This window comes from Corvus kubaryi, unplaced genomic scaffold (genome assembly GCF_017639235.1).
Source record: "Corvus kubaryi isolate FWS band 111438036 unplaced genomic scaffold, C.kubaryi_AGA036_p1.0 37256, whole genome shotgun sequence".
In the NCBI taxonomy this organism is placed as follows: Eukaryota; Metazoa; Chordata; class Aves; order Passeriformes; family Corvidae; genus Corvus; species Corvus kubaryi.
Genome location: NW_024581076.1, coordinates 6464906 through 6478691, shown reverse-complemented (window position 1 = coordinate 6478691; position 13786 = coordinate 6464906). Strand labels below are relative to the sequence as shown.

At 41.2% G+C, this 13786-nt stretch overlaps 1 protein-coding gene across 4 annotated transcripts in view; it reads left to right on the top strand.

Moving 5' to 3' along the window:
• ARHGAP20 (Rho GTPase activating protein 20) overlaps positions 1-13786 on the top strand; it is a 59724-nt gene that overhangs the window by 31876 nt on the left and 14062 nt on the right. For 3 of the 4 annotated variants that reach the window (XM_042023869.1, XM_042023871.1, XM_042023870.1), the window contains exons 4-9: positions 1239-1388; positions 3242-3283; positions 4232-4316; positions 7023-7100; positions 10893-10959; positions 12895-13077. In XM_042023869.1, the coding sequence (XP_041879803.1) occupies positions 1239-1388; positions 3242-3283; positions 4232-4316; positions 7023-7100; positions 10893-10959; positions 12895-13077 (605 nt within the window). The remainder of the gene's footprint in view (positions 1-1238; positions 1389-3241; positions 3284-4231; positions 4317-7022; positions 7101-10892; positions 10960-12894; positions 13078-13786) is intronic. The other variant, XM_042023872.1, reaches the window with a different exon arrangement.

The window sequence follows — 13786 nt, the reverse complement described above, 5'->3', positions numbered from 1 at the left end:
GTCCCACCACAGCTGTTAGCACAATGTCAGCTGGAAACCTCAGGCCAGCCAGGTTCGTCTATGTCCTCTTTAAAGCCACAAGGTTCAAGTGCTTTCATGTTTCAGACTGTATTAGTTCAGTCTGTCCTAAATCAAATATCTTTTAAATGAGACTAATCTCAGAGAAAGTAGTCCATGTGTACCAAAGCTCTAAGAAACAGCTTACCTGGCATGTTTATTCATGGAGCACTAATCATGGTGCCCAGCACTGTCCCCATCCCCATTTGCAATACTCTGGTGAGCTGACATGATTTTGGTTTCAGGGAGGGGACACTTTTCCTCCAGCCTTTCCCTTTTGGCCCAGGAGAACCATAGCTCAGGTAATTCAGTCTGCAAGGCTTGAAGCAAGTCGCTGTTGCAGTGCTACAGAGCTGGATTGACTTTGGGAGTTTTTACTTGTTCTCATGTAGCACTAGCACTCACTAATCCTACAAAGGAAGGAGACTTATAAAGAGAAATCTATTAGAAGAAAAGAGTTGAAGTTAAAATGTGAAATTCTGTACATTTGAGCTTTACTCAATTGTTTAGGAGCATAAAACACAGGAAGGGCCAAATTTTTAAAAACTGGGAAAATTATGTATCTTTCTTGTAGATGAGTAAATATTTTGAGAATGCACAAGGTCCTGGCTTATTCTGCAAGTGATGTGGTCCTAAACCTACCATGTTGAAAGTTTGTGAAGGCTGTGTGGTGACCTGTGCAGTAGTTAACACAAATGGCAATTTTCTGCTTGTTCTTTGTTCAGGTTTGCTTCATTTGCTCTGGCCCAGTTGTCACTACTTAAACTCATCATAATTTTTTGACCCTGGGGCTAAGCAGTAGAACTGTATTGTGAACTCCTCAATGGCATTAAAGTCACTGAAAGAAGAGTCAAATACAAGTGGCAATCTTTGCCTCATGGTGAGATTTGGAGGGGGACTCTAGACATGGACAGATTCCCCCGAGAAGGGGGATGTCCAGGGATGCCACAAGCAATCTGTTTATCCCACAAATAAGAGATTTGTTGATCCCATTTAAATGAAAAAGTGGTATGTTTTTATATGCAACCTGATAAAACTTTTTTTTTTAAACTGAAGCAGAGGTGCTTCTTTTATCAGCTCCAGTGCAAGCCTCACATGTGCCTGAAGGAAAAACCTCTAGTTGTTTAATCTGCCGTCTGTGTTTTCATGTGTGTGACACACCTGTGAATTTCTGCCTGCAGGTCACACTCTCATTTCAAACTTAAGTGCCAAGCACGTCTCTGTGAGATGTGGACAGCATTTTGTACAGAAGAAGTCTGTGAAGGCAGCACAGACCCAGACCGGTCCTTTGTTTTGGGCTGGCCCACTACAAACTGTGTGGCAAATTTCAGGTAAGAATTGAGATATATTTTATTTAACAAGTTACATAAATGTTTTTAGGCTGACAGGTAACGAGACTATCATAGATTCATTTCAGCACCAGTGACTGTGGGGAGCAGCAACTTGCTGATTCTCTAACCAATTCCTTCTACTGCTTCGAGCAAGTTGCCCTCCATACCTCATCTTCCATCTCGCTTACCATTTTAGAAGTTGAGAAAATGCGTGATTTGGCAAAGCACTTTCTGTGATGCAAACTTGCTCAGTGGAAATTACCTTTTTTTGTATAACTTGACAAACACCTTGGCTAATTAATAAGATGAACGACAAATATTAAACAGCCAAGCTAATGAAAGGATCAAAGTCTCATAAGACAGCTTTAAACAGAAGGCCATGTATTAGAAATAGCAGGAAACAAACAGTGAAATACTGACCTTGTCCTATTTCTCTTTTTGATTTAATTGTGCCAGAGAAAATGTCAAAACTCCTCTTAAAGCAGAATCTCTGCATTTTAATAAAGAGAAAAATTTTTGGTCTGTCTTTGCAGCATTGACTGTAAGATACATACGGGCTGTAGAGGTAGTTTCAGTGATTAGGATAATTTTAGTCGCAGCAGGAGGGCTCTTTCGTCACTTTGGATGAGGGAGGGCACCATCCCCCTGAAATCCCAGCTGCTTAGCCACAGTAATTTGCCTGGGTCTTGGAAAATGCGTTTTCTTCTTTATCAACAGAGAGCAAAAGCTGAAGTAACTGGCTTAATTTCTGTGTCACATTGTCCATACCTTAGGACAATGTTGTCTACAAAGTGCACTCTCTTGAGCTGGTTGTGCTGTTTATGTTTTTTACACTTAATAGTCCTGAAACAAAGATGGAATTTTCTATTGATTTTCAACTGAAATCTTGCCAATAAACGGGAGCTTTGATCTAAAGACAGCATGTGATCCTTTATAGATATGTGAAAGTAGCTGAATAGGAAAGCAATAGCTTCAGTCAAAAAAAGAGTAAGAGATTTTACAGAAGTGAAATTCTTTTATGTCTGGAGGTACACAGAAAAATCTAAAGTGCCATGTGTGAGTCCATAGATGACTGTCCAGCAGAACTGAAACAACCAAATCAGAATCACATTTGTAACATTTATAAAGTGCATTTCCATCGCAGTGTCATTGAGTAGGTTTGTAGTTCCCCAAATGCCTGCTCTGGAAATTTGAAGAATGTCATTTGCAAAAGCAGCACTGGGAATAGCAGTTACATCTGGGACAGGATTTAAATCAAGAAAGTTGAAGCAAAATTAGGTTAGACTTCTTGAACTGTCATATTATTAGCTACATTTAACTGGACAGCTTTGTATCCTTCAAAGTATACACATGAGATAAAGATAAATGAGATAAGCTTTGAAATGTCCAAAGTTAAACCCTACTAAGTTCAATGGGCTGATATGTGCTTTGTGATGTGCTGATAAAACAACTAATAAATAAGAAAATAATTAGAATAGTGAAAGTGGAAATAAGTCTGCGTACCTGAGGAAATAACCTTTAAACTTTTGAATTAAGCTCTTTTTTTAAAGTGCCCTCCTCTTCTATTTGGACATTACTTTAAGAACTCAACACATTTCCTACTGAATTAACTGGCAAGGCTTTACCTTCTGTGGCAAAACTGATAACTGGGGCTTTTGATCTCCATGGCAGGCTTTTCAGTTGACTTAACAGGGAAGCAGACTTTTCATTCAAATCTGGATAAACCTTTTAGGTTTTGTAGGTATTTATGAAATTGCAACCAAGAAACAGTCTATTCGTTTGTGGTTTGTACAAGGACTATTTTGGTATTAGAATGGTGGCTGATTTGTCCTGGTTTTCTTTAATTCTTTCAGGTCTGCAGAACAAAAGGAAACATGGCTGTCTTTTTTGCAAAGGTACTTTATTATATGGTCTTTAAAGACACTGCAAAGAGTCCCGGTCTAGACGAGTGATTTCCAAGCTGTGGTGCCTATGCCATCATGATAGATAAGCTCTTTCAAAGTGACATTAAGAATAAAAAATCTCATGTCTTCTCCCTCAGAAGATCTTGTCTGCTTTCATGCAAAAATCACTGTGCAAGGAGGGAATTGCTTCCCTGTGCTCAGCAGAAAGCTGGAGCAATTCCTATCACACATTGCTGCTTCTCAACACAGCAGCAGGAGCTCTGCCACTATGGCTCTAGTTGAGCCTGGAGCTCTTTCCACGCTGATGGCATTTAATCAAGCCCAGCTGAGGAACCTCTCCTCTAACTTGTATGCTGCTCAAGGCCGGCTGTATTTAGTTCTTAAAAAACATGCCCCAAGCTGGAGGATAAGGTGGGAGGGTTTGCATTAATAGAGCTGTCTTATTTCATTCAGTGTTTGGATGGAAAACTACTAGTGATGGTTCTGTTTTCTGGTCACCCAGGTCTTCTGGTTGAGGCTTGTGTCTTTGTCTGATTCTTCAGAGTACCTGGGTTCTTTAAATCATCCTTACCGCGATGATTTCCAGTTCACTGTTCAGTCCTTAGAACTAGTCTGTACTGATGTAACTGATTCCTGTAGGAGTCTTTAGTGCAGACTGAGGCATCACAATGGTGGGTAGTTTTAGCTTGAATTTTTGTTTTCACTGTCTCTGCTTTCTACAGTAAACTTCAGTACAAAAGGGCATTACTGGGGGCCACAGTCAGCATCCCTTCCAGATACTGCTGGAAGCTTTCTTGTCCTCAGAGATGTTTCTACTGCAGTACATCTGCAAACAATCTCCTTCTTACCAAGTTACTGCTGGATTGCTGTATAAATCTACGTCTTGCTATTTATGTTTGCAATGTTAAAAATTTACTTGTTTTATACTTGCTTTCTCAGTCGAATAAGAGAAGAGAAGGAAAAAGACAATCCTAAAAGCATTCCTCTGACGATAATTGCAAAGGATGTGGGAACTTGTGCATATGTAAGTGTTCTTGAGCTAAACAGGGGTCTAAATCCACATCACCTATGAGTGCTATTCACCTGCAAGTCCTTTGGATATTGAGAGGGTTCCTTTGGTTTGCAATCTCCTTTAAGGATTCAACCCCTTGAAAAGGCTCGGTATAGACAGCCCTGAAATGTTTTTTCCCGGTGTATAATACATGATTTCCATTTTAAAGACAGTGTGCTTGGTAAGAAATACTGGTTCTGGCACATGAACTAAGTGAAGTCCCAGGAAACACCTCTAGCAGAATTTACGCATAAGCATCTCCAGAAATGTCAGTACAATGTTTCCTTTTTTTGTTTTTTTGCTTGTAAACTTATCCAAATCCACAGCTGCCTTCATTAAATTCTGCAAAGTTGCAGTTGTTTTATTGTTTATAATGATTTTAAGTCAGTAAAGCAGTATATAAGAACACCCTGAAATTGCCTTAAGCATATTATTCATCAAATAATTGATGTTGGTAAATTTATAGCCAAAGAGTAGATGGTAAAGGAAGGTCATCCATAGGGTGATTTGTACCTTTCTGACTACATAATTTTTAACCAATTTAGGCTAAATTCTCATATGTGGTGAGTTCCATAGAGATACCCTAGCATTCAGTGATAATCCATCTATTCTTCCTCTGCTTTTTGTCTTTTCTTTCTAACTATGCTTGTGACATCTGTATTTCAAGCTCAGAATCCTAAGGAGCATTGGGAAGGGCATAAGAAATTTTCACAGAAGTTAGATTTCACTGTAAGTCTTTGCCCAACAATGAATCTCCACTTAGAATTCTATATTTGCATAAATGTAAGCATAAAGGAGTCTGCCTTTTTCTTTTCTTTTTTTTTTCCCCCAGAAAATCATTATTAAGGTAAACAGTGATAGAATTGCCAGGTTGCTAATTCAAAAGTTAATAAACAATACTGAAAATTGTGACAGTTCAAATGCAGGACTGCAGATCAAGGTCTGCTCTGGTGTAAAAGTCTATAAATCATACATGCACTCAGGCGTTGCAGTCTTGTACCAGGGTTTGTTGGGGTTTTTTTCAATGTCTTTTCTCCTTAGCTATAATTAGCTCTCGTGCCATATATGGTCTCTTGATACTGACAGTCCTAGGAATGACACACTGTAGTCTAGATATTATCAGTAATAAAACAGAGGAGGAACAGATGGAAATTTTGTGATGCACATAGTTCTTATGGTGCTGTGGTTCCTGTGCTACAGCAGCTGGAGATGCCCAAGAATTATTTCATTTTTGGACAGTAGGGAAGGCTGAACACAAGGCACAAACTATATTCTAGCCAAGAGGAAAACTTATGCAAATGTGCTGACCTACTCCTGAGAGCCAGATGTCATTGCTTCAGGCAAATGTTAAATTTTTTATGGTATGAGCATTCAGATCTGTCCTGAAGCAAGATATACAGTATTCTCACTACTTTCCTTTCATTACCATGACAGCTTGTTACTGTCAGGGACTTAAACAAATGTACAGCTCAGATCTTTTTTAAATGCAAGATGTCAGGGGGTTTGTTTCACCTGAACATCTTATGGCCAGCATAAAATTGACATATTACACAAGGTGTCAGGGCATTGCAAACTGTCTTGAGACTGGCGGTAAACATCTACATCCCAGCTCTGCTACCTTCCCTTCTTTGGGCCATCAGGTATGCCTGGGTGGTTTGTTGCAGTTGGCTTGCCTGTGTTCTGCCAAGGCTTTAGTCTGGCCATGAACCAGCTGCAATCCAAAGCTGTGTAGTCCTATTGGCAGAGCCAAGCCAACCTCTAATGAGGGCTTAATGACTCGTGCTTGGTGTGTGGAGTTGGCTGGGAAGTGAGGCCAGGGTGGGTGTGATGCTGCAAGCATTAGAGCAACCCATGGAGCTGAGGTACAGAGCACTGCCCAGCAGTACAGGAGCAACACTGGTGCCAGGCAGCTGGTGCTGAAATCTCACTCTGGAAAGACTGCCTGTGGAAAGTGGCACTTTGGCTGACATAAAGCTTGGCACTTTGTGCTGGTCGCCGTAGCTGGTTAAGAAGTGGTGTCTCTGCTGCTCCATGCTTTTCCAAACTGCCTATCAGCAGATTCTGGAGGATGCTGGAGAGATAGTGTCTTAACTGGATGGAACATTACCCAAGAGGAAGTGCTTCTGGTACTAAGCCAAATCTAGCTTTGAGAAATCTGTATAGAATGTAGGAAAGGTTATAAGGATGAACAGCCTGTGTACAGTACTTCTTACCACAGAGATCTTGAGTTGAAAAGGACAGAAATTAACAATTGATACTTCACTGAAAAAAACTCCCTGAAATGTTTCATTTTTTCAAAGGAAACTTGCATGCTTGTAAATTAATCAAACCATTATGTTTCCCTTATGCAATGTTCAAAAGTGCAGTTAGTGGTTCCGACTTTTTGCATATTTTAATGTCGAAGTCATGTCCCCAGTAATTGTAACACTCTTTCTTTTGATTAAGCTGTTGGGGAAGCAGAAGCAAATACAGAAAGTGTGTGACAAAGCAGAGGAATCAAACCAAATCAGACAGCTGGACTTTCATCTATGTAATATAATTTATTTATCAAGTAAAATTTTAACAAGATATTCTCACTTTTTCTAACAATGAATTATGCAGAGCTACTGCACTTCAGATACTCTTTGCAAATCCAGACTTTTAATGCCACTTTCCCCTTCTCCTTTTTTCTGTTCACAGTCAAAAACCCTAAATGTAACCAATGTTGATACAGCAAATGATGTAATTCTGATGGCCCTGCAGCAGCTGGGAATTAATGTAAGTCTTTGCACCAGTTTTAATGAGTCTTTTTTTGTACTTTTAACAATCAGATCTTCCCTTGCACTTTTTCCAAGTCTTAGGATATGAACATTAATTAAATCCTTTAACACAGCAGTTCAGAGTTGTTGAAATGCAGCAGAAGTGCCTTGTTAACGTATAGACCTCTGGAGATTATCAAGTGCCTTAAAAGTTTTGAGTAAGCCTCTCATGCCTGTAAGGGATCAGTCATGTTTCAAGTTGCTTTTAAATATCTTTTGCTGATGCCTAAAAGGAGATATCTTGACACAAGAAGTGAGAGTTTGATAGAACTCCTTTTGAATGCTTCAGTGTGAACAAGGAGCCTACTGGTCTGCCTGTTAGTTGGTTTCAAAATGTGCAAACATGCATGATCAGCTGTGTCCCCAGATTGCACTGCTCTCAAGTGTCCCAGTCAGGTACTCTAAATACCCATGGACCTTTGGAGTTACATGAGATGCAAATGTAACTAAGTGATTGCGTGGGTTCTGAATGCACCCAATTTAAACAGTGTCCTGAAACTGTTTTGGAAAAAGGTTTTTACAGAACTTACGATAATGCAGGGTAGTGTACCAGATAGATGCAGTGATCCCTACTAGATCAAGTACTGCCTCAGCTGGCTTCCTTTGCTCTAAACCAGGTAGTGCCTCAGGTGTAGTAGAGAATCAGTGCCAGGGACAAGAATTCTGGCTCTCTCACTGTGTTTCACAACGTGGCTCCAACCAACACTGATGATCATATAGAAGCTCCTGGATGACAGCTTATTAACTGGTCTATCAGCCTGCTGTTTGGGTAACAGGTTTCTTTGAAATGTTTTGATGCACGTATTGATCTCATTGTATGGAATCTGACAAGTCTTTCCTTACAACAGCCCTGAGTGTGAACAGTCAAATATGATGAGCAAAATGCCACTGTTAGGCTTCCCTTGGGCTTCTGGAGACTCGCAGCAAAAGTTGGAGTAACTTCAGAATTTGCCTTCCCCAGCATCCATTATCGCTATTTTATACAGGCTTTTAGTGCAGGGGTCTATTCTGCTAGCTTGGCATTTTCCAGGCACAGCAATTTATGTCTACCCATCTTATTATGGCTCAGACATCCCATTTACACCAGGGCTGGGGCTCTGGCCCAGAATCCAGTAGTCCATTTAATTAAGGAATCTCTGGAGTTGGTAGAGGGATTGCAAGGTGAAAAGGATAAAAGGTGAGTTAAAATTAGGATTTTAATTGCAGATTGTCTGCCCTGGTCTGGACAAAAAATCAGGAGACTGAATGCTATTACAACTGCAAGTCTTTATTGTGATGTGCTTCATTTTTACCCACTTGATGGGTGTCATTTGCACTTCCTCACTTTGTGTACAGAAAAAACCAGGAAACTGGTAGTGTTTGAAGAGAATACTTTGTTTGAGATTAGCAGGAGGAGGAGCTGGTTGAGTTTCAGCATTGTGTTCTTTTGTATGTATCACAATCAACCTTTTCCTCCTCTTTACATTTTTATTTCAAGTGGAAAAAGAATGAAAGCCATCTGAAAAATGTAAAATCTTGCCTGCAGAATTATTTGCCCAAGTAATAAACATTTTTTCACTGCTTCTTTGTAGCAGGAAGCCTTTTTTTCATTAGAGGCATATCATAAGATTAGCAATAAAATCAAACAAACTGAATAAATTAAGCTGTAGCCAGTATATCAATCAAACACCCAACCCCCAGTAGGATTGTTCTGACTGTAAGGAAGCTCTGCCTTATGTGCTCTATCAAGTTTTTTTATTTCTGTCCACAGAGAACCACTTGAAAGGAGCTCCATGACTTTTCAATGGCAATTATAAAAACTACATTTCACATATTGTGTGATTAATGGGGCTATTACTTTGGCTGAGTTCACTCTGGTTTAATACATCAGGGTTTTTTCCTCTGTGGTTTCTCTGGTAAAATGACAGCTAGCTCGTGCAAAATGGCATTGATCATCTGTTCCAAATTATCAAGTGGGGCAGAAGGAAGGGCCTTGGGTTTCCCAGCTTTGTAAATACACTTGCTGACTTTTCTGGGACAGTCACATTTATCCTGACAAATGGCCTCATAAAGCCATAAAGGACAGCATTTGCAGTCGGAGATGAACAGTCTGCCTCCTGGAACCACGCTTACTGGCTCTTCCCTTCCCCTGCTTCCCCTTCACAGCAATGAACCTTTTCATATATGTATGTGAAAGGAAAAGCAAATACCCTTTCTTGTGCTCTTCAGCTGTATTTATTTGCTCCTGGCTGCTTGCCCTGAGGCATCAGAGATGTCTCTAAAGCCTATTTATTTTCCTTCTGCCCCCTGCTAGCTGACTTAACAGCAGTGCTAATATGGGCCAGAAAGCTCTGTCAGTAAGAGAGCAAACTGCAAAGGCTTCATTGGGTGTATCAGCATTACATCAGGTGCCTGCAGCAAGTAGGAAGAGTCTCAAAAGCCTTAGGAACACTGGATGAAGGTCCAGATAATGCAGGATAGTTGGCAAGTCTGTTTAAAAGGAGGTAGGATTTAACTTTAGATCTAATAAATGCTGTCATGAGGTATTGATCACTTTTTGTAGCCAGAAAACTTCTAGACTTTAATTATCCTAATTTAGTAATGTCACTGAAAAGGGACTTAAGGTAAAACAGATCACTTTTAATGCAGTGTATTTATCCACTTTCTATTTTCCTTTGTCCTGAGAGTGGTTTATATTAAATGTCATTCCTTTTATTTCTGTTGTCGCACCATCGTATCTGAAATAAGTACTACTCTCTGTCTTCAATTAAACTGCAACATTGTACATTTCTGCTAAAGGCAACATTTAGAATTTGTTTTAATTCAATTTGATTTAAATCAGAGGTTTTCACAGCTTTTTCCAAAAATTATCATATTCCCCAGTCTTTTGAAAATTGTCTCTTTTGATGTAAATTTATCCTCTCTGCTGTACATTTTAAAGAGGGCTCAGTAGTCTTAAAACACCATCCATCAGTCCCAAACCCTTCCACACGTAAGGACTGCACAAAAAGGCTGACAGCAGCTGTACAGCGAGATTTTGGGGCAGCACTGAGTGCCAGGAACCTGGGGCTGCCTTCCGTGCCTTGGCATCGTTAGGGTGGGCTCAGGTCTCAGGTGAAGGTGCTCCTGCCCTGCACTCCAGTGTCAGTCACAGGATGCTGTTGGCTCACGAGCCTGAGCTCGTCCTGCTTACTGGAGATGTAAAAAAGCTGGGGAGAGGGTGGAGCAGAGTTCTCAGATGTGAGGCCTGGGGTGTCTGTGTGCCAGAGCACATCCCAGGGTTTGTGATTACCCTGGTACTCAGGAGGGAGCTGAAGGGTCACCTTAGCTCACACATCCTGCCCGCTGTCCGCCACAGGCTCTGCAGGAGGTTCTTCTCCTTGTGCTGCTTAGCTGCCCTCCCTCTGGGGATCAAACCTGCCTCTCCTCTGTGCTGGGTGTTGCTCAGTGCTGCCAGGGTGAGGTGGGCTCTGACATCCATCCCTCTGCTGCCAGGAGGCACTCCAGTCTGAGGGAGAGACTTGGGGCAAATCTCCCCCTTTTCCTTCAGAAATGATGGACTCCAGCACCTCTCGCTGCTCAGAACTGAACCCAGGTCACATAAACCACATTGCACATGACAGACACACTGCAGGAATTTTGCTGGTGGCAGACTTGGACACTGCAAAAGTAAAGGGGATTCCTTTGACCCTGCTGGCAAGGTGCAGATTATCCTTATATTGTGAGAAACCTTATGTGAACCTGTCCCTTATTCTTAATTTTGGTTTTAAAGGGCTCTGAAAAAGACTACAAGCTATGGGTGATTTCAGGAAGAGAACATGCTCCTTACCCTCTTATTGGTAAGTTGTTGACATTGTTTTGTTTTTCAGTATTCACTCAGTTACTACTGCTGTAGGAAGCAAGAAATAAAGAGAAGACTGAAATTCAGTTTCCTCTTTTGTTTTATTTTTCCTGTTTTTTCTCTTAGTTCCCTGTCACGCAAGTTTGCCTGTTTGGGGAGCCAGTGAAATGCTGATCCTATGTTTTGAAAAGCAACTGTCTGCTTGTGTCACTAAGAGCTTGAAGAAGTTAATTTATTTCTGCCCCAATTTTGCTGCATGAGCCCCAGTCTTTCTACAGAGTTGTCCTCTCCAGTCACCTCCTCTTCTGGAGGTTGTCCAGCTTTGCCACATGTCTTCCTACACCTCCATAGCATTGTTTACTGCCCTCCTCAGCAAAACTCAGCACAGTGTTGAGAAATGTTCTTTCCTTCCACAACTCGAATTAACTGATTCAAGAGGTCCTTTCCAATCCTGTATTTCTCATTCTGGCTGACAGCTCCCCTCTGATTAGGAGCAAATTAGTGCTTATTCATTTTCTAAAATGATTTTCAAAACATTTCAGGACCAGGAATCAACACAAATCTCAGAAGTGATTGGATGGAGTGATTTGATTTTGGCCCATGATTCACAAATCCCTTCCCATCAGTAAGAACATTTCCCTCTAGAAGCCCAGCATTACTTGTGCTATATGAGTTTGCAGATAATTAGAACAAGAAAAACTTGTGGATTTTCTGGTTTTTTCACCTGCAAATCTAATTCCAGTAAATCTTACCATTTCTTCTCAAAGCAGCCTTAGCTACAAATGCTTCACTGGAGTCAGACAACATTAATATTTATAAAATGTTTATCTTGTGCACCTTATAGAGAGTGCAAACTGTTTTGCCATTGAAACATACCAGACTTCAGGCTTCTGACCATTGTTGTGTGTCTTCTTCAGATCAAATCACATCCATGCCTTTACATATAGAACCAGAGAATTCAGAAATGGGAAAGACCTTTCTAGTTGACTGACTCTCACTGCAAATTCAAGTTGCAATCATTGGAAAAAAAGAATCTGACATGAAAGGGATGCTGTTCTTGATACTTATGCAAAGGTTTATTAGATAAAGCCAAGTTTTATCATAGGTGCACATCAGAAGCAGAGTTTGACTGTGCCATAGCCTCATACTATCTATAATCTCAAATAACATCTCTTCCACTCTCTTAGTGTTCAAGTCTAAGTGCAAGCTAGCTAAAACATCTTAGCATTGCATCCACATTTAATATATTTCATCCGCCAGGTCTTTAGACAAGTCTGAAAAGCATCTTTCCGGTGGCATTTCTGAAAGCTCCTCCAGAAATGAATTGCCTCAGTGTAGTCTCCAAAGATGCTGGTTAAAGCCAAGCACAGCTCATTTGCATCAGCCCTGTGATTAACGTTTCCTTCCTGTTTCAGCCTCAGACAGGAACCATAATTGTGTTGCATTTGACTGATTTGATAGCTGTTGCACTTAACATGCTAAGGGAGGGGAAGATCACTTCCACACTGGACTTTTTTGGTTTTGCATGCTCAGCAAAAATTTGACGTGACTGATCCCAAAATCTCATTTCTCTCCAGAATGATATGAGCAATCAGTACCTAAACTTTCAGTGCCACAATAAAAGCAGTAGAAAGAGTAAACACTGAATTCAGAAATAGTCACTTGTATTTTTTTCTGGCAGGCTTTTATGTGATACAGCTGTAATAGATCTGATTTTACTTTTACATCTGTTTAACTACACCAAACACAGTAACTCCCTATCTGCCAGAGTATGATTTATGCCCGTGCAAATATGGAGAAAAGCAACAATTCTTAGATTAGTGAGAAAGTGCTGCGGGCCAGCAAGCAAAATCTGCTTTTCCTCCAGGGCAGATGGAGTTTTGCAAGTCTCCAGTCAATCCAACAGAGATTATTATGATTTCTCTTTGAACAGGACATGAATATCCCTTTGGAATTAAAATGAGCCACATTCGTGACGCTATGCCCCACGGATCAAAGCACTGTGCCTGCCCCAGGCAGCTTCAGGGCCCTTTCTTGACGGAGCAGCTGCCCCAGGAGCTGCAGTGCCAGTTTGTGCTGAAGCCCAGCCAGGTGGCCGCGTGCCAGCAGCTGAACGGTACGTTGTCCTCTCACCCCAGCATCTCTCCCCACAGCCAGGCCACCTCCCTGGCTCTGCTGCAGAAGGCTGGGGGTGCAGTGGGAAGCACAGAGGAGCGTGCAGGTGTATCTTCCAGCTGCTCGGGGGAGTTTGCAGTGTAGCTCCCCCTGATTTGAGCGTGCTGTTGTATATGTGTCATCTTCGTAAGTTACATTTTGACAAGCTGCCTGTCAAGTGATTGTTCTAAAATCAGGAGAAAAGAAAGACAAAATCTCTCCCCTGCAATTTTTGTGCGTCTGTTAGCTGAGCTTCTCTCTGCAGCCCTTGCTGCGCTCTGTAACAAGGCAGGATGGTTTTACGGTTGAAGAGTCAAGGCTTGACTTGGGCACAGAATTCCCATGCAACATTTGGCAGCATCCTTTATCTCAGCAAGGTACTTGGAACTACACACCTGCCTCACTGGGACCCTCAAGTGGCAAAGTCTAGGCAGGTACTTGAGTACCTAGATGAGGTGAGCGGACAGAACTTTATTTCGGTACTCCTGAGTAAAATAAAGAAAGTAATATTTTCTTCTGGCTTTGGCCTTGATGCTGCAAAAATACGAGCACCTGCTCTCTGTTTTTCACTCTGTTGTCAATGACTGTGCTCTGCTCATGATAAAACAAATAAGGAGATCGTAACAGGATTGGGGCATTAGACTTAGGGCAAGGACACATCCCATGGTGTG